The 18,915-nt window shown below is 37.3% G+C and overlaps 1 protein-coding gene across 1 annotated transcript in view; it reads right to left on the bottom strand.

Annotated features, from left to right (window-relative positions):
- The window catches only part of tmeff1a (transmembrane protein with EGF-like and two follistatin-like domains 1a), a 77,564-nt gene extending 58,940 nt beyond the window's left edge, over positions 1–18,624 (bottom strand). The window contains exon 1 of the mRNA XM_055014477.1: positions 18,465–18,624. Coding sequence (XP_054870452.1) covers positions 18,465–18,624 — 160 coding nt within the window. The remainder of the gene's footprint in view (positions 1–18,464) is intronic.
- Positions 18,625–18,915: the final 291 nt, after the last annotated feature.

Here is an 18,915-nt window from a genome sequence, read left to right as displayed (position 1 = left end):
AGAACAGAAATGTCCAATATCACCTAAATACCAAATAAATCTGCATTATTTCTACATTGAACAGGAGATTATTTCCTTTTATAAACATTCGAGTAACCATCAAAAGGCTTGATTGAAAATTCAGAGCCAGACAACCAAACTTTATGAAGATGGTTCTAAAATCTGAACTTCCTCAGTTTTATGGAATGTGACTATCTATGTCTGCATCATGGCTCCACATGGGAAAGACTTGAAACATCCAAAATGATTTAAAAATTTGTCCAAACTAACTCAAAATTTGGCAAAAACAAGTAAAACTGGTCCAGTTACTCAATGACCTCAGATTTCTTGAAAATAACCCAAAAAAAAAGATCTAAAGTGGCACAAAATGTCTCAAAATTTGTCTAAAGCAACTCAGAATGTTTCCAAATTTACTTAGAATGCGTCCAAAATGACTTCACAGGGTAGAACTTCCAGAGGAGCTGAAAAATCAGATTGTTAGACTTCACAAAGACGGAAAAAGATCCAGTAGATCAGCTAAAAATCAGTGAAACACAGAGTCATAGAAGGAGTCATAGTACCACTAATCAGGAGGTATAGAAGGAGTCATAGTACCACTAATCAGGAGGTATAGGAGTCATAGTACCACTAATCAGGAGGTATAGGAGTCACAGTACCACTAATCAGGAGGTATAGGAGTCATAGTACCACTAATCAGGTATAGAAGGAGTCATAGTACCACTAATCAGGAGGTCTAGAAGGAGTCATAGTACCACTCATCAGGAGGTATAGAAGGAGTCATAGTACCACTCATCAGGAGGTATAGAAGGAGTCATAGTACACTAATCAGGTATAGAAGGAGTCATAGTACCACTAACCATGGCTGCAGTGTATTGTCTGTATTTCAAGTCTCCTTTGTCTTAACATATCTTGGACTACTTCAGACAGTAAAGGAATAGTAGCTATTTAAAGATAGAAAAACAAATTCTCTGAACTCACTGTAGTTCATTGGTGGAACATAATTTCATTTTAAGTTGTAGTAGCTCATTAAAGCAAGCTGCTGCGTTCAGAGTCCAGCGTTTGGCTGCAGCTGTTTACTGATGAATCTGAGGACGTTCTGAGGTGGAAATGTGAAGATTTTAGGGGTTTAAAGGGTTTAAAGGAACCAAACAGTGACCTGGAAGGACGACAACCCTGAAAAACTCTTTTATTTTCCTGTTTTTCCTTCAGGCTTCGTCGGACTCAATATTCTCCATCGTGTGGATTCAGAGCTGTGAGCCAAAGCGGCGACAGATTTATATACCTCCAGCCTCCCGGCGGCTCCTCCCCCCGCCCGCCGCTCTGAATGGATTCGCCCAAAGAGTCGGCGATGCGAGACTAATCAGGTCCCATTCCAGTCCTGGGCACCGCCGAGGACGCTGGGCTCAGAGACCAACCAGAACCAGCAGGTGATCCGCACTGGATGCTTTTTAATTGGAGCACAAAGCAGAGCTGAACGAGGTTTTTCTTTGGGGGGTTGTGAAATGCATCAACCTTCCTCCTCCTCCTCCTCCTCCTCCTCCTCCTCTTCCTCTGCAGGCTCAGAGGAAGCAGCAGCCTTCAGACGCTGCTCAGGGTTTAGAGCTCCACCGTTAAATCAGTGGAAGCTGCAACAAACACCAACAGTTTGACGCTCAACGGCTCTGAATTATGAATTCTGCAGTAGAAATGTTGCTCCAATCACTTCCTGCAGGATAAGTAAAAGCACCAACGCTTTATTTCACCAAGCTGCTTGGTATCTTCCAGCTGATAACCAGAGTTCAGGCATCTCATTTACAGTCATTTTCATTAGAAAGTCTGCAGGATTGAACCCTAACCTGCTGGAAAACCCCCAGAAACAGACTAAAGAGCATCTATTTAATCTCATTTGTGTCTAATTTAACCAAATTTCAGTATAAAATCTCAATTATGGAGGAAAATTGTGATAAATTATTGTGTTATTATGAGAAACAAAAAAAGTTAATTGGATAAAAATGCATTTCAGCTGTTTTTTGTGCATTTTGAGGCATTTTAAGTAAAGTTCTGACTTCAGTTATAACAATAATAAATATTCTCTGAAGCAGGGCTGCGATTAAAGAATATTTTCACTGTCGATTGATCTTTCTGCATTAATCGATTAGCTGTTTGGGCAATAAAATGTCAGAAAATGGTGAAAAATGTCAGTTTACTGCAGAAGAGGGAGAAAGACATGTTGAAATCTGAGAATAAATCACTCAAACCCATCGATTATCCAGATATTTGATGATTAGTTTAATGTCTGAAAGCTAATTGATGGATCGATCAATCACAGCGGCTCGATTCTGAAGCAGGGAAATGAATATAGTGGAAGATATTAAGGATTTATTTTTTTTAAAAATCACCATTTTTTTCATTTTTTTTGGGAGAAAAACAGGAAACCTGAATATTACACATATCTTTTCATGACCTTAAAGCAACAAAAAAAAATTTCAAGGATTTTATTATTAATAATTACAATAATTGCAATAATAATAATATCATTAATATTATTTAAATTGTCATTTTTATTAATAAAAATAAGAAGAACTAAAATCCTTAATATTTTTATTATTTATAATTACTGTTATTATGATTACTGTTGTTGTAACCCTATTAATAAAAATAATAATCGAAATAATAATAAATATAAATAATAATAATATTCTATTATTGTTATTATTACAATATATTAATATTATATTATAATATTTTATTACGTATATATATATCAATAAAACAACAGCAATAACAATACTAATAGTAATTCTAATTATAATAATAAAAAATTAAAATACTAATAATTATATTGCTTTTTCCCTATTATTATTAAACGTAATAATAATTATTATCATAATTTAGTTTGAATCATTTAAAAGAAAAAATTAAGACAAAAATCCATTAAAATGACCTAAAAAAACACTAAAGTTAATTCAAAATGAAAGTTTGGTTAAAGTACAAATGCTCTTCAGCGATATTTATGTGGAAAACCCATGAATTAATCAGAATAATAATTAAAATAACTGTATTTTAATGGTTCTCTGGATGATTTCAGGGCTTTAAAACATTTTTAATTGACCACCAACCATTAAAGTTCTGCCTGGATCTATTCTTTAAAGCTACGTCTGAATTTTTACAACTTTAAAGGGGAAAATGAAAAGAATATTTATGGATTATAGTTATTTAAGGAGCAATAAGAAAGAAAAATTACCAAACTTATGTCTGTATTTTCATTTTTAGTCAAATGTATGGTGATTTGAAACTACAAATATTTATTAATTTAATGTGTTTTTGGTTTCTGTATGTTTAAAAAATGGATTTTAGGTAGAAAAGACTGACCTTCGATGCTGATCATGTTTTTTTATTAAGGTGAATTAAAGCTTTGTGCTTTTCCTGACTTGTTTCGAGGTTTTTAAAGGATTAAAATCAATTAGTTTTTACCAAACGAAGCACTGAGGCTCCTTCAACGTACTGATGTTTAACCAAGGGGCTCCTAATTCTGTTATGTTACTGTAATTTAATTGGGTTCTCCTCGACGGTTTCAGCATTTTTAAGGTAGAAAAAAACAATAAAATTAGAGTGAAATTAAAGCCTCTTCTGAACGGTTCTCCTTTCAGTGTTCTATGGGAGAAATGAACGTCCTGAGGCGCTGATGAAATGAACTTTAATTAAAAAATAAGGCTCCTTGAAGGTGCAAATGTTTTGTTCTGGGGGAAATGAACGGATTTGCTCATGAATTAGGACATAATAAGACATTCAGAACCAGCAGAAGAGCTTTAAAGAAGATAAATTCAACCAGAACACTGAACCTAAAGGTTTCTTCTGGCTTGTGGAGGGAAAAGTTGACGTATTATTCTACACATTAGAACATTTAACAGAAGTTTAATGGATTTCTGAGAGAGAAGAGAAGAAAAGGCCATTAAAGCGGCCGCCCCATGTGAAGCATAATTAAAAATTAAAACAAATTCAGACGCGGCTTAAATGTTATCTGGCAGAATTTAAAGAGTCTTTCTTTTTTTTTAATGGGGATAAAAACACAAAGCCAAACAAAAGGACCTCAGACAGTTTGATCTAATAATGACTCATTATTTTACCCTCGTAGATGAAGAACAGCTGGACCTGACTGCACTTAAAGTGGGTGATTCTGGTTTTATTTGCTGTTTTTCAGCTCTGAGGCGACGCTGAGAGGAATGTTCACGGAACGCTTTGGAAGCAGCAGCTTGGGAAACGTGTCGAGCTGCACAACGCGGCGGAACAAAGGCGACGAGCTCATCGACTGCAGACACAACACCGGCTGCCGAGGCGTCCCTGTTGCCATGGCGACCCCCCACAAAGCAGAGCCCAACCAATGAATCTCTGGAGACCCTGATCAATAATTTATATCTGCTGTGAAGAGGAGACGCTTCAGGCTCTGCAGCAAAAAAACTGTAAAATAACATTACACATGTGTCAAATTGAACATACTGACAATATATACTGATAAATATCACTGAACTCATCTGAAGAAAACTCAAAAACATGATGATTCTCAGGCAGGTTCTACTTTAATAAGGAGCGTTTCAGACAGACGGTGTGAAGAAGTGTTGCAAAAATGTAAACTTTGAGAAAAACAATCTGTTTTTGGAACATTGAAGCATGTAAATATGTTCTAGTAGATCTGAAAAATACAAACATGAACCTGGAAATGTGCATAAAACTGACTTTTTAAAATCTGAAATCAATGTAACGCCTTTAAGTAACATAAAATGATGTAAATGTTTACAGAAAATCAGGTATAATGACATTATAAAGGTGCCAGATTCAGTTTCTGCCATTGAAAATACTGACAAATGTCACTGAACTCATCTGATGCTGAAGAAAACTGAAAAATATGATGATTCTCAGACAGGTTCTGCTCTAAAAAACAAGCGTTTTAAACAGACGATGACAAAAAGTGCTGCAGAAATGTACAGTTTGAGTAAAACAATGTGTTTTTGGAACATTAAAACATGTAAATCTGTTCTAGTAGATCCCAAAAATACAAACATGAACCTGTAAATGTGCATAAAATGGAGTTTCTAAATCTAATTTGCATAATTAAACTATTTAACTACCATGGCGTAGCAGGAAATGATGCAAACATTTACCAAAATAAACTATAACGATGTCAATTTAATTATATTTTTATATTTCTGGAAACATTACTACACAGAATTCACAATGAGCTGCTCTCCTGTTAGAATCCTGTTTGTTAGTGGACATCTGAGGTGAAATAAATCAAACTGAGTTTTGGCTCGGAGGTTCTGACACCAGCTGGGAGGAAAACCCCGAAGCTGGCAGCAGAAATCAGAGGTGCTGCTGACCAGACTGTAGCTGAAACTGGCAAAAAAAAACTGAAGAAAACAGAAACAGAAACATCTGAGACGTTTTCAACACATTATTTGTAATTTTGGACAATTTTTTAGTCATTTTGGGACAAATTGTTGACATTTGGGACAAATCTGCAGATGGAAATTAGCTTAAAGTTAACTCTGGTGCAATACATCAAACGGCAACATTTATGTTTAATATTGTATAAGGTCCCTTTTTAAATAAACTCATTAATAACAATAATAATAATAATACATTTTGAGTTATTTTAGGCAACTTTTAAACCATTCTGGACCAGTTTTTTGTCATTTTAGACCAATGTTTTGGCTTTTTGGACATTTTTTTTATCTGTTTGGACAAATTTTGAGTCATTCTGGGCAACTTTTAAACCATTTTGTCCCAATTTGAAGTAATTTTGAACCACTTTTTAGTCATTTTGGCCCATTTTTTTGGTCATTTTGGACATTTTTTGTCATTTTGGACAAGCTTTGTATCATTTTGGGCAACTTTTAAACCATTTTGCACCAATTTTGAACCATTTCGACCCACTTTTTAGTCATTTTGGATGTTTTTTGTCGTTTTGGATAATTTAATCATGTTCTGTACAGGCTTTAACAAAGGTTTATTAGAAGAGATCATGTTTATGATGGCAGTCTTCAATTGATAATTGAAATTGAAATTTCAACTTTCTGGTTCCACATTGTTGTCAAACAAGAGTTAATACTGATGATCCAAAATTGTTTTACATTTGCCCAAAATGACTACAAACTGGTTCAAAAAGACTCAAAGTTGTCCAAAATTACAAATACTGTCCAAAATGACTAGAAAGCAGTTCAAAATGACTTAAAATTTGCCCAAAATGACTCAAAATTTGTCCAAAATGTCAAAAAAATGTGTCTAAAATTATTCAAACTTGTGAAAATGACAAAAGAGTGGTCCAAAATGACAAAAAATGTCCAAAATGACTAAAAAGTGGTTCAAAATGACTTCAAATTTGGTCCAAAATTGTTTAAAATTTGCCCAAAATGACTCAAAATTTGTCCAAAATGTCAAAAAAATGTGTTGAAAACTATTCAAACTTGTGAAAATGACAAAAGAGTGGTCCAAAATGACAAAAAAATGTCCAAAATGACTAAAAAGTGGTTCAAAATGACTTCAAATTTGGTCCAAAATTGTTTAAAATTTGCCCAAAATGACTCAAAATTTGTCCAAAATGTCAAAAAAATGTGTCGAAAATTATTCAAACTTGTGAAAATGACAAAAGAGTGGTCCAAAATGACAAAAAATGTCCAAAATGACTAAAAAGTGGTTCAAAATGACTTCAAATTTGGTCCAAAATTGTTTAAAATTTACCCAAAATGACTCAAAATTTGTCCAAAATGTCAAAAAAAATGTGTTGAAAATTATTCAAACTTGTGAAAATGACAAAAGAGTGGTCCAAAATGACAAAAAAATCGTTTCGAAATGACTCAAACTTGTCCAAAATGACAAAAAATGTCCAAAATGACCAAAAAGTGGTTCAAAATGACTTCAAATTTGGTCCAAAATTGTTTAAAATTTGCCCAGAATGACTCAAAAATTGCCCAAAATGACTAAAAATGTGTCGAAAATGATTCAAATTTGTCCAAAATGACAAAAAATTGGTTCAAAATGACTCAAAATTTGTCCAAAATGACAAAACCTGTCCAAAGTCACTCAGAAACAACTTGAAACTTGTCCAAAATTACTTTAATAATGGTTGAAATGATAAATAATAATGACTCAAAATTCATTGGAAATGATTCAGTTAGTAAAGAAACAGTTCAATCAGGCTAGAATGAAGGTTCTCGACTGGTCTCCCCAAAGTCCTACTGAAACCCATCAAGAACCTGAGGACTGATGAAGGTCGGAGGTCTGAGAGATGCATCGCTTAGTTCAGACGTCTGACGGCTTCAAACGACATTCAAACATTTCAACTTTCTGGTTCTACACTGTTCTCAAACAGGAGCTAATAGTTAAATAAGTCCGTTTTCTTCCTGTAATCCTGTAAAACCAAAGCAGTTTCTATCAAGTCTATGGAAACAGAAGCACCATGAAGAAGGAGACAGAACTCAGGGACGTCTTCTGTCTGTAGGACTCAGTTAGAATCATGGAAATCATGAAAAAAAGAGACAAAATTCAAAACTGCAAGAACTTGAATCAACATGTGCAACATTTTCCCAAGAGTCCACAGGAGTTACCAACACTAGAAAGACATCATCTCAGCTATGTGTCTTTTGTCTTTTTGTCTCGTTTTTTTTGCTGTTTTGTGTCTAGTTTTAGTTCAATATCTGTAGTATGAGGAGACAAAATCACCAGAAAGAGACGCAAAATGACATAAATAAGACGCAAAACAACAAAATGAGACACCAAACGACACAAACGAGACACAAAAAGACAAAAACAAGACACAAAATGACAAAAATGAGACAAAACAAAAACAAGACACAAAAAAACAAGACCGTAGACAGTTAAATATCAGTAGTATGTGGAGAAAAAACCACCAGAAAGAGACGCAAAATGACATAAATAAGATGCAAAACAACAAGCCAAGACACAATACGACACAAAAATTAGACAAAATAACAAACAAGACACAAAATGGAGACAACAAGAGAGACTGAAAGGGAAAATCAAAGCTACTAGATGAATAAAGTAAATGCAGCACGGCTCAGAAACAGTGAACAGAGCAGCAGGTTGTTGGAGATACATTCAGCATGGTGAAACATCTTTGTAAACACAAATACAGACAAAAAGGGCTCATTTATCCAGAGAAATGATGGAGATTTTCTGCTTTTACTTACTCAAAACCAAGAAATAAAACTTTCTGTGTGCCCAGAAAAAGATTTTTCATACGGACATGATTTACACTTTTTATTTTTTATAGCAAACATATATATTAATGTTTGTTTTCTGATCAAGAAAATGCAAAATAACAGTAAAATGTCTAAAAACTTACAGGTAAATATTGTTAAAAAGTGTTGGTTTTCCAGCCTGCAGCTCTGTGGTTTTACTAGATAATATCTGTAATTTAGAAAAATAGAAAAAGCCTGAAAACAACAGTCTAAACACAATTTATCTGTCAAATAAAGCAAATATCAGTAAAATAATGATATTTTTTCTGGATTTAAATACAGCAATATGGTGGAATTTTACAGCGACACATAAAAGAATAAATTATTGTTTGAGATCCTAAAATTAAGACAGAAAAGCTTCAGGAAACAAGAATAAAGGTAAAAAAAAAATGCTGCCAACAAAGATTTTTGTGTGAAATTGTGACATTCTTTTCTCAAAGCACGTCAAGCAACGTAGAAATGAAACAAAAAAGAATGTTTTCGACGTCATAAAGCTTCGGTTTTAGTCAAATTAAGTGCAGCAGCTTGTTTTACTCACTGCTTTAAATAGAATTTTTGAGGTAAAATGTGGAAATATTCTTCTCCGTCAGTTTAATTATCACCAGAGCAGATTTGTAAATGTTGAAATTTAATGACGAGTGAAATCTTCTAAATGAGAAGGTGGAAAACATGTCGCTTTGACAGACAGCGGCGGCTTCACCTCACAGCTCCTTGACTTTACGGCGCGTTTTTATCCTCCAGGCTTAATTAAACTCTCCCAGCTCCACAGAGTTCACATCCAGCCGGTTGACAAACACCTTTTTATCGCCTCATGAAAGACAATTAAAAGCGTCTGTCACCCTGCAGCGCCGCAGATAATTAGTTTGCCCTAAACTCAGACGGTAAAAGTGATCGGAGGATAATTCGCTCTCAGCTGGAGACAGAACATCATTGATCCGATCCGTCCTCCTCAGTCTGCAGCCAAACACTCGGTTCTGACGTTTCTGAGGTAAAGTCAGCGAGCAGGTGGTCAAAAACAGAAAGAAAAACTGCACATTCATCCACGAGGTTCAGTTAAAGTCTGAGAACCAGAAAGGTGAGAAGAAATCTACAGAATTCAACAGTTCTCCTGCAGAATCCACAACACGTTTAATCTGACGGAGCTGCTGCAGATGTGATGCTGCCTTCAACTGGTGTGGAAAAGAGACACAGAGCAGCCACAAAGACACACAAAGCTATCAAAAAGAGACACAAAACGCCACAAGGAGACACAAAACTATCAAAAAGAGACACAAAACGCCACAAGAACACAGAAAACAACCACAAAGAGACACAAAACTATCAAAAAGAGACAGAAAACAACCACAAAGAGACACAAAACTATCAAAAAGAGACAGAAAACAACCACAAAGAGACACAAAACTATCAAAAAGAGACACAAAACGCCACAAGGAGACACAAAACTATCAAAAAGAGACAGAAAACAACCACAAAGAGACACAAAACTATCAAAAAGAGACACAAAACGCCACAAGAACACAGAAAACAACCACAAAGAGACACAAAACTATCAAAAAGAGACACAAAACGCCACAAGAACACAGAAAACAACCACAAAGACACACAAAGCTATCAAAAAGAGACACAAAATGCCACAAGGAGACACAAAACTATCAAAAAGAGACACAAAACGCCACAAGGAGACACAAAACTATCAAAAAGAGACACAAAACGCCACAAGAACACAGAAAACAACCACAAAGAGACACAAAACTCTCAAAAAGAGACACAAAACGCCACAAGGAGACACAAAACTATCAAAAAGAGACAGAAAACAACCACAAAGAGACACAAAACTATCAAAAAGAGACACCAAATGCCACAAAGACACAAAACAACCACAAAGACACACAAAACTATCAAAATGAGATACCAAACGCCACAAAGAGACACAAAATTATCAAAAGGAGACAGAAAACAACCACAAAGAGACACAAAACAACCACAAAGAGACACAAAACTATCAAAAAGAGACACAAAACGCCACAAAGACACAAAACAACAGAGACACAAAACAACCTCAAAAAGAGAAACAAACCAACTCCAGAGACACAAAACAACCACAAAGAGACACAAAACTATCAAAAAGAGACACAAAACACCACAAAGAGACACAAAACTATCAAAAAGAGACAGAAAACAACCACAAAGAGACACAAAACTATCAAAAAGAGACACCAAATGCCACAAAGACACAAAACAACCACAAAGACACACAAAACTATCAAAATGAGATACCAAACGCCACAAAGACACACAAATTTATCAAAAGGAGACAGAAAACAACCACAAAGAGACACAAAACAACCACAAAGAGACAGAATTTAGCTTTTTTCACAGTCAAAAGTTATGAATAAGAAGAAAAACAAATACTATTTCTAAAATGAGTGATTTTTGGCCATGCTGTTTTGTTGATTTTTGTTTGTTTACAGTCAACGTGTAAATTAACACTTTTTCCTGCACATCATCAGGAGGTAGAAAAGTTCTTCAGACCAGCTTTGGTATTAAACGTGGAGTTTAGACAGTTTCTGAACCAACAGAAGTTCCATCAATCAGCACAGAAATCCTTCAAATCCAGGAGGTGGAATTTGTGTCGGAGCCAAAAACATGATTAATGTTGTTGTTTCTGCCGCTGTGAATAAATTAATATTTTCTTCAGGAGGAGACGGAAAGCAGAAGGAACATCTTGTCATTCGTTATCTGTTTGTTTCTGCTTCATTACGAGGAATAAAACGCTTGTTAGACACAGATCCTCCTGAATCCTGCTGGTTTCTCACATTCACATGCTGTTGTTCAGTAAAACTCTTTCAGACATAAACACGACACACTGACGAGGTTCTTCACCCTCCCGTCGACGTACAACTTAAATCAATCAATCCGATCATTAATCAATCAACTGAAACTAAACTGGTGCAGAAACTGGATTTTCTTTAAGGAGCTAAAAATGTTTCTGTTGGAGCAGAGTGAAAACGAACATTTGAAGTTTTTCATCATTAATCCATAAAAGAGTGACTGAACCGTTTAAAGTGACTGAAGTTCCAACAGAAATATTAACAATCGCACAGCTACAAAGACACACAAAACAACAACAAAGAGACATGAAGAGACAAAAGTATGTCAAAGAGACAAAGAAATACAGAAATTACCCACAAAAAGGCAAAAACTTCTACCAGTGAGACACTAATAGACCAAAAACGAGACACATGAATACGACAACGACATAAAATGGTCCAGAAAAGACAAACTGACAGCAAAAAGACACAAAATGACAACAGACACAAACATTCTTTAAAATGACACAAAACAAGTGCAGAAAGTGAAAACATTCCCAATAACACTAAAGGACAATAGAGACACACTACAAAGAGACACAAAAGACAATAAAAATACACAAAATGAAAACAGAGGGACACAAGATGACCAAAAAAGACTCACAACAAACAACTACAGACAAAATGGCCACAAACAGACACAAAACAACCATAGAGGAAAAAAAACAACAACCATAAAGAGACACAAAACAACCACAAATAGACACAAAACAACCACAAAGATGGGTAAGATAACTCCTCAGTAAATGGAATTAGCATTAGCATTAGCATTAGCATTAGCATTAGCGTGAGCAGCTATCTGCTGTGTTCACACAGCTCAGCAGCTCATTAAGTCACCAGCTGATCCTGAGTTGAATCCAGAAGTCAGATTTACTCGGTGATGGTTTCATGTGTCAGGTCTCCAGGAGAAAAGCTCGGTGGCGCCCCCTGTCCTCCGTCCTGCAGCAGGAAGTAGTTCTCCGCTAAGCGCTCTGAGTGTTAACAGTGAGCAGCATCGACAGCTCATCAATATTCATCTGCAGCTGCATCAACGTCGGAGCCGCTGCTGAAAATTTAATGAGGCCTCGTACTCTTTATCTAAGTAAACGTGTCGGAGTCAAACGCCACTGAGCGCTCAGTCAGTCAGTCAGTCAGTCAGTCAGTCAGTCAGTCAGTCAGTCAGTCAGTCAGTCAGTCAGTCAGTCAGTCAGTCAGGAGGAAGACTGTGGAAGCATCTCCCAGGTGTTTAAAACTACACAGTTTGATTTCATTTCTGTTGGCTGAGTGAAGAACCACAGTCAGCTGAGGGAAGCTGCTTCAGACCCGACAAAATAAAAGCCTCCCGTCCTGTCAGGAAACAACTGACTGCTATTAATTACAAACCGTCTGTTCAGGAAACGCAACAGAAGCAACACAAGCACCGAGTCTGGTTCACTGCTGCCTTCACTGCAGAGATGTTACTGCTCAGCCAGGCAGGCGTCAAGTTCAACTAACGGGCAGAAATTAACCACAAGGAGACAAAAAATGACCACAAAGAGACAAAAAATTGCCACAAAGAGACAAAAAATGACCACAAAGAGAAAAAAAATGACAGTAGAGACATAAAATGGCAGGAAAGAGATAAAAATGACCACAAAGCCACAGAAAAAACCACAAAGAGACAAAAAATGACAATAGGACACGAAAAGTTCACAAATGGACACCTATACCAACACCTAAGCTGATCACAAAAAGACTTTTAAAGAGTGCATAGACATATAAAAAGACCTGAAATTGCAAAAAAAAGATACAAAATGACTACAAAGAGACACAAAAATACTTAAACTGAGCATAAAAACAGAATAAGAGTGCAAAGAGGTACAGAATGACTATAAAAAACTAAAACTGAACACAAAAAGACCACAAAAGACACACAATGACAATAGAGACACACAAAATCCACAAATAAACACAAAAATCATAAACTGAACACAAAAAGACATTTAATGAGAGCAAAGAGACACACAAAAATACAAAAAGTGACCATATAAAGACAAAAAATTAGTGCAAAGACAAGTAAAAAACAACTGGAACTGCCCAAAACTGACACAAGTCCACAAATAGACACAAAAACACCTAAACTGACCACATAAAGATAAAAAAAAATGAGTGCAGAGACACAAGATGGACGGACGGACAGACAGACAGAGGATAAACACACTAAGAGACAGAAATATCCATGAATTGACCCAATAAATACAAAAATATTGTGTAAATACATGTAAAAAGACCTAAAATTGCCCAAAAAGGACACAAAACACCACAAAAAGACACAAAACGACAATAGAGGGACACAAAAAGTCCACAGACAGACAGAAACGTGATAAATTGACCCTAAAACGTTGGTTTCCTGTCCGTCCACCACCTTCCTGATCTACACCAGTGAAGACAGAAGCTTCTCGTCGTGTTTTACGGCGGTTTGCTATCAAAGCTTCACGTCTCCTGAGTCTCTTCCTTCCTCCAGCTGGTTATTATCTGCAGAGTCTCTCCGACGTGTTTGGTTTGTGCAGCGACTCGGAACCTTTTCATTTTGTGGATCATCTGTGAGGAAAACGCTCCATTTGTTGAGGCAAACAGCGAGCGGTGAATAAAACAGGAGCGAACACTCACCTACAGGACGAAGTTTAATACGAACTCATGAATATCAGAGACAGATTCCTCCGTCAGGCTTCGTCACATTAACCGGAAGAGTCTAGAACCTTTCTGGAGACGAGAACAGCAGCTTGTTTTAGATTTAAAGCTGTTTTTAAAGGGAAGATGTTGATCATTTTTACAATCATGGTCCCCAACAGGAAGAAACTTAACATTATAACTACTAAAACCAACAGTAAGTATGTAATTTTACACATAATCTTCAATTTCTCATCACCATTTGGTATCACAGACAATATTGTTATTTAAATTAACGTTTTTTAATTTGTTTTTGCTCCTCTTCTTTAGCTGTTCTCTTAGAAAACTGATGTTTACAGTTAAAAATCTACAAAAACACTTCCTGTCGAGGCCCAAAGTCACTGATTTTTGCAGGATTTTTCTATTTAGTGACAGATTTTCTCACGTTTTGCTGAATTTATCGCGTTGTTTCTTGCTGTTGCAGACATTTTTCTATAAACCACACTGAGTTGAGCTAAATCACCTCCTCCTGAAGGCTACAGTCACTGATTTTTCTCATTAACGACTGAATTTCTCACGTTTTGCTGAATTTATCACACTGTTGTCTCCACAATTCTCTTTGAAAACTGATATTTATGGTTAAAAACATATAAAATCAGCTCCTCCTGAGGCTCAAAGTGATTCATTAGTTACTTACTTTACCCTAAAGATGCTCGATTAGACTTTAAAAACACAAAAACAGGCAAATTCTCAAATTAAAGACGCTAACTAGGAGACTGCAGGGTGATACTGTGATGAAGTTAGTGCAAATTAGAGCAAAAATTCATCATATTTAGCCACAAAAAGGTCAAAAATAATCACAAGTTCTTCATACAGCTAAAGTAGCTGCTTCACATGACAGACTTTCTCACATTTTGCTGAATATATCACATAGTTTCTTGCTGCTGCAGACATTTTTATATAAACCTGTAGTTGATATCTGATGAAAAATGTGATTTTGTGGAAAAAACAAACTTGTTCTGGTCCAGAGCAGAGTCTAAAAAATACACAAAAACAAAAAAACAAGCAAATTCTCTGCAGCTTCACTGAGAGCTTTAAAAATAAAATCAGAACCGAGACAGAAACATGACGGAGGTTTAGTCCTTCTGAATTTTTAACATCATTACACTCAAAAAACATGTGAAATGACGACATCTGTGTCTTTTTAGCCTCTTCAACCGTCTTCATACACTCAGTACGGCACAAAGCATCCAGACACTGGAAATATAAATATTAATTACAATAAATGTATCAATCTAAAGTCCTTCACCTCTATGGAAACACAACGACCAGGAAGAAGAACTCAGAAATGACACAAATCAGGAGCATCTTTCTACAGCTGATGAGCAGAATAGAGAGAAAAAGTCTGGAGAAGCCGGACTAAAAATTCCCAAAAATGACTCAAACTGTCCGTAATGACTCAAAACTGTCATTTAAAAAAACATTTCAGTCATTTTGAACTAGTTTTAAGTAATTTTTGGAGACATTTCAAGTTATTTTGGACATTTTTTTGAGTTATTTTGGATAATTAGACTGAGAGTAAAGTACAGCATTCAACATTCAAAGCGACCACAAAGAGACACAAAACGACAAAATGAGACACAACACAATCAAACACAAGACAAAATGACAAACGAGACACAAAACAAGACAGAAAACAAGACACAAAACAGCAAAAAACAGACACAAAATGACCCAAATAAGACCCAAAATGACAAAAACGAGCCAAAAAAATCATCCAAAATGGAAAAAAAACCAAGACAAATAGCCAGAAATGAGACATGAAAGGACAAAAATCCGACACTCAGCAGCCCAATTTAGACACAAAAAGAGACGACAAGAGACTGAGAGGAAAATCAAAGCTACTGGATGAATAAATAAATGCAGCTCGGCTCAGAAACAGTGAACAGAGCAGCAGGTTGTTGGATGATACATCCAGCATGGAGAAACATCTTTCTAGGAAAATGCAGCAACAGCATGTAGAGCCGTCTTCTTTTTTCCATCTGTGGACATTTAAAATAGTTCTATATGTGTAGACTCCAGGTTATTCTAATTAGTGTAGAATAAATATATTTTTCTTTTTCCAGTCGTCATCTGGACAGGAGACGTTTCTGAATCTTCTTCATGGTTGTTCTGTTTCCATGGAGCTGCAGGACTTTAGAGCAGTTCAGATGATTAGAATTCAGACCTGGATGTGACTCTGTGATATAATACTATGTATACTGTGAGGTTAACTGTTGTTATATATAAACATTGATAAATAGAGCTGTAGTGAGTCGACCTGCTGCTGCTGCTGCTTGACCTCAGCATCAAATCATTTCTTTCATCGCATCCACTTTGATAAACATGTCGATTTCTCACCTCTTCAGGACGAATGTTTGCCTCACTGTGATGCTCTTTTGGCAAATTTATGTTTAATACAGAATAAATTTAATAAAAAGATCTGTTAAAGAAAGAAAAAGAATGCTCCAAGGCACAAAATATGAAAAAAAAACTCGTCTTTGCATTGTTCCTTTAAACACTGTGGAGCTGCGAAGCTGAACAGATGAATGTATGCTGTAGAATTAATCAACTATCCAACAGGGGGGAAAAAATCTATTTTCTCTCATTTCAGCTTTTGAAATGTTAATATTCTCTGGTACTTCCTCTCTTGTGACATTAAATATATTCTTTAGGTTTTTCATCTTCGACTTTTGGGATATTTTTCATAATTTTCTTGTCTTTTATAAACTGAACAACTTATTGTTTCTTTGAGAAAATGGTAGAAAACCTGGTTAGCTGTAAAACTTTTAAAGCTTCTGTGAGCAGATCAACATTTGTTAAAGTCTTGTCCTTGAAGTCTCAATAATTAGAGGATCATGCAAACATCAGAAATGAACCCCATGATGAAAACATGGACTACATGTGCAGCTTTAAACGTCCACAATCTGCCACATGACCACAGAGCACTAATCACCACCGACAGTCCAAAACCAGCTCTAAAAGCAGTCTAAAACCACATACAAAACCAGACTTTTGGTTCTAAAAATGACATATGACTGTAACTGATTATCTTTGGGTTGCCATCTGTGACTCTGGGACATTTTTCACTATTTTAGTTTTAGTTTATAGACCAAACAACCAAACATTTAATCAAGAATCTGGGATAAAAAAATGAAAAAGTGCAGAGTCCAAAACCAGCTTAAAACCATCCATCCATCCATCCATCCATCCATCCATTATCTATACACCGCTTAATCCTCACTAGGGTCATGGGGGGCTGGAGTCTATCCCAGCTGACTCAGGTGAAGGCAGGGGACACCCTAGACAGGTCACCAGTCTGTCACAGGGCTACATACAGAGACAAACAATCACTCTCACATTCACACCTACGGGCAATTTAGAATGATCAATTAACCTCAGCATATTTTTGGACTGTGGGAGGAAGCCGGAGTACCCGGAGAAAACCCACGCATGCACAGGGAGAACATGCAAACTCCATGCAGAAAGATCCCGGGAAAGCTGGGACGTGAACCAGGGATCTTCTAGCTGCAAGGTGAAAGTGCTAACCACTACACCACTGTGCAGCCCGGCTTAACACCAGTCCATAACCAATTTAAAAATGTGCAGAAAGCAAACCACAATAATCCTTGAAGTCCTGATAAATAGAGGCTCATGCAAACATCAGAAGCACTAAGAACCCCTGAACAGTGCAGCTTTAAACATCCACAATCTGCCACATGACCACAGACCACTGGTCACCACCAACAGTTCAAAACCAGTCAATAAAAGCACCAAACTAGTCCACAAACCAGTCCAAAATCAGCTCTAAAGCCAGTCCTAAGACCAGCTCCAAAACTGACTTGACACCAGTTCCAAAACCAGTCAATAAACAATTTAAAAATGTGCAGAAAACAAACAAACCAGTCACAAAAACACTCCATAACCAAGTCCAAAACCAGCCAAAAACCAAGTTAAAATGTACAGAACCAAAACCACACTGATCCTTGAAGTCCCAAATATTAGAGGATGATGCAAACACCAGAAACACCGTACGAACCCCATGATGAAAACATGGACTACATGTGCAGCACAGTGCAGCTTTAAGCGTCCAGTTTCACCATTTGTTGTCAAGAAAATGCTTCCAAAAAACATAGTACAACAAACTATCTACCACACGACCACTAATCACCAAGAACAGTCCAAAACCAGCCTGAAACCAGTCTGAAACCAGTCAAAAAACAGTCCAAAACCAGCCTGAAACCAGTCTGAAACCAGTCCAAAACCGGCCTGAAACCAAGTTAAATGTTGAGAGCACAGACCACATTAATCCTCTAAGTTCCACCAACTAGAGGACCATGCAAACACCAGAATGAACCTCATGATGAGAACATGGACTACATGTGCAGCTCTATCATCTCATGAAGCAGCTACAGAGGAAACCTCAGCATCGATCACCGACAGCAGGAATATTAATGTAGCTGAAGATCCGACAGGCCTCCGGACACCTGATCGCATAATAAAGCCTCTATAATTAGACTCCTGTGAGATGCGAGAGGTCAGTAAAGTGAGTCACCACAGATGTGATCAGGACGCCCAGAGGAAGCGTTAGAGCAACTCTGATCTGCTGCAGCATCACACTGATGGAGATGGAGATGGAGATGGAGATGGAGATGGAGATGGAGATGGAGCAGGTCTCCTGCAGCAGTCCTACCTGTACAGTCCTTCCCTTTGCCTTTGCACTCTCCGCTCTGGGGGTAATAAGACGCCCGAGCCTCCGGCAGGTAGAGCAGCAGGGACAGCAGGCAGGCGGACACCAGGTACCGGACAGCGGCGCCGGGACGCCCGTCACACCTCCCAGGGCCTGGCAGCATGATGGTGCTCCGACCTCCAGACGCACGAAGCCGCTCCGACGTGTTCAGGTGGAAAGACGCGCAAACGGTGGAGCGTTAATCCGGCAGGAAGCAGCCCGGCCGCCCGCACGCCGAGTCCCGCAGAGAGCCGCGCAGAAAGTCCGCTGAAGATGGAGGAATGTTCAGGAGGCGGTCCGGTGTGTCCGCGGTGGAAGCAGCGGCAGCATCCCCGCCATCCGTCCGTCCTCCGCGTCTTTTCCGGGCTGATCTCTCCACCGTCTGTCGGACGTCGCGCACGCAGCGATGCTCCCG

Source organism: Amphiprion ocellaris, chromosome 10 (genome assembly GCF_022539595.1).
Source record: "Amphiprion ocellaris isolate individual 3 ecotype Okinawa chromosome 10, ASM2253959v1, whole genome shotgun sequence".
Lineage (NCBI taxonomy): Eukaryota > Metazoa > Chordata > Actinopteri > Pomacentridae > Amphiprion > Amphiprion ocellaris.
This window is presented reverse-complemented; position numbering and strand designations above follow the sequence as displayed.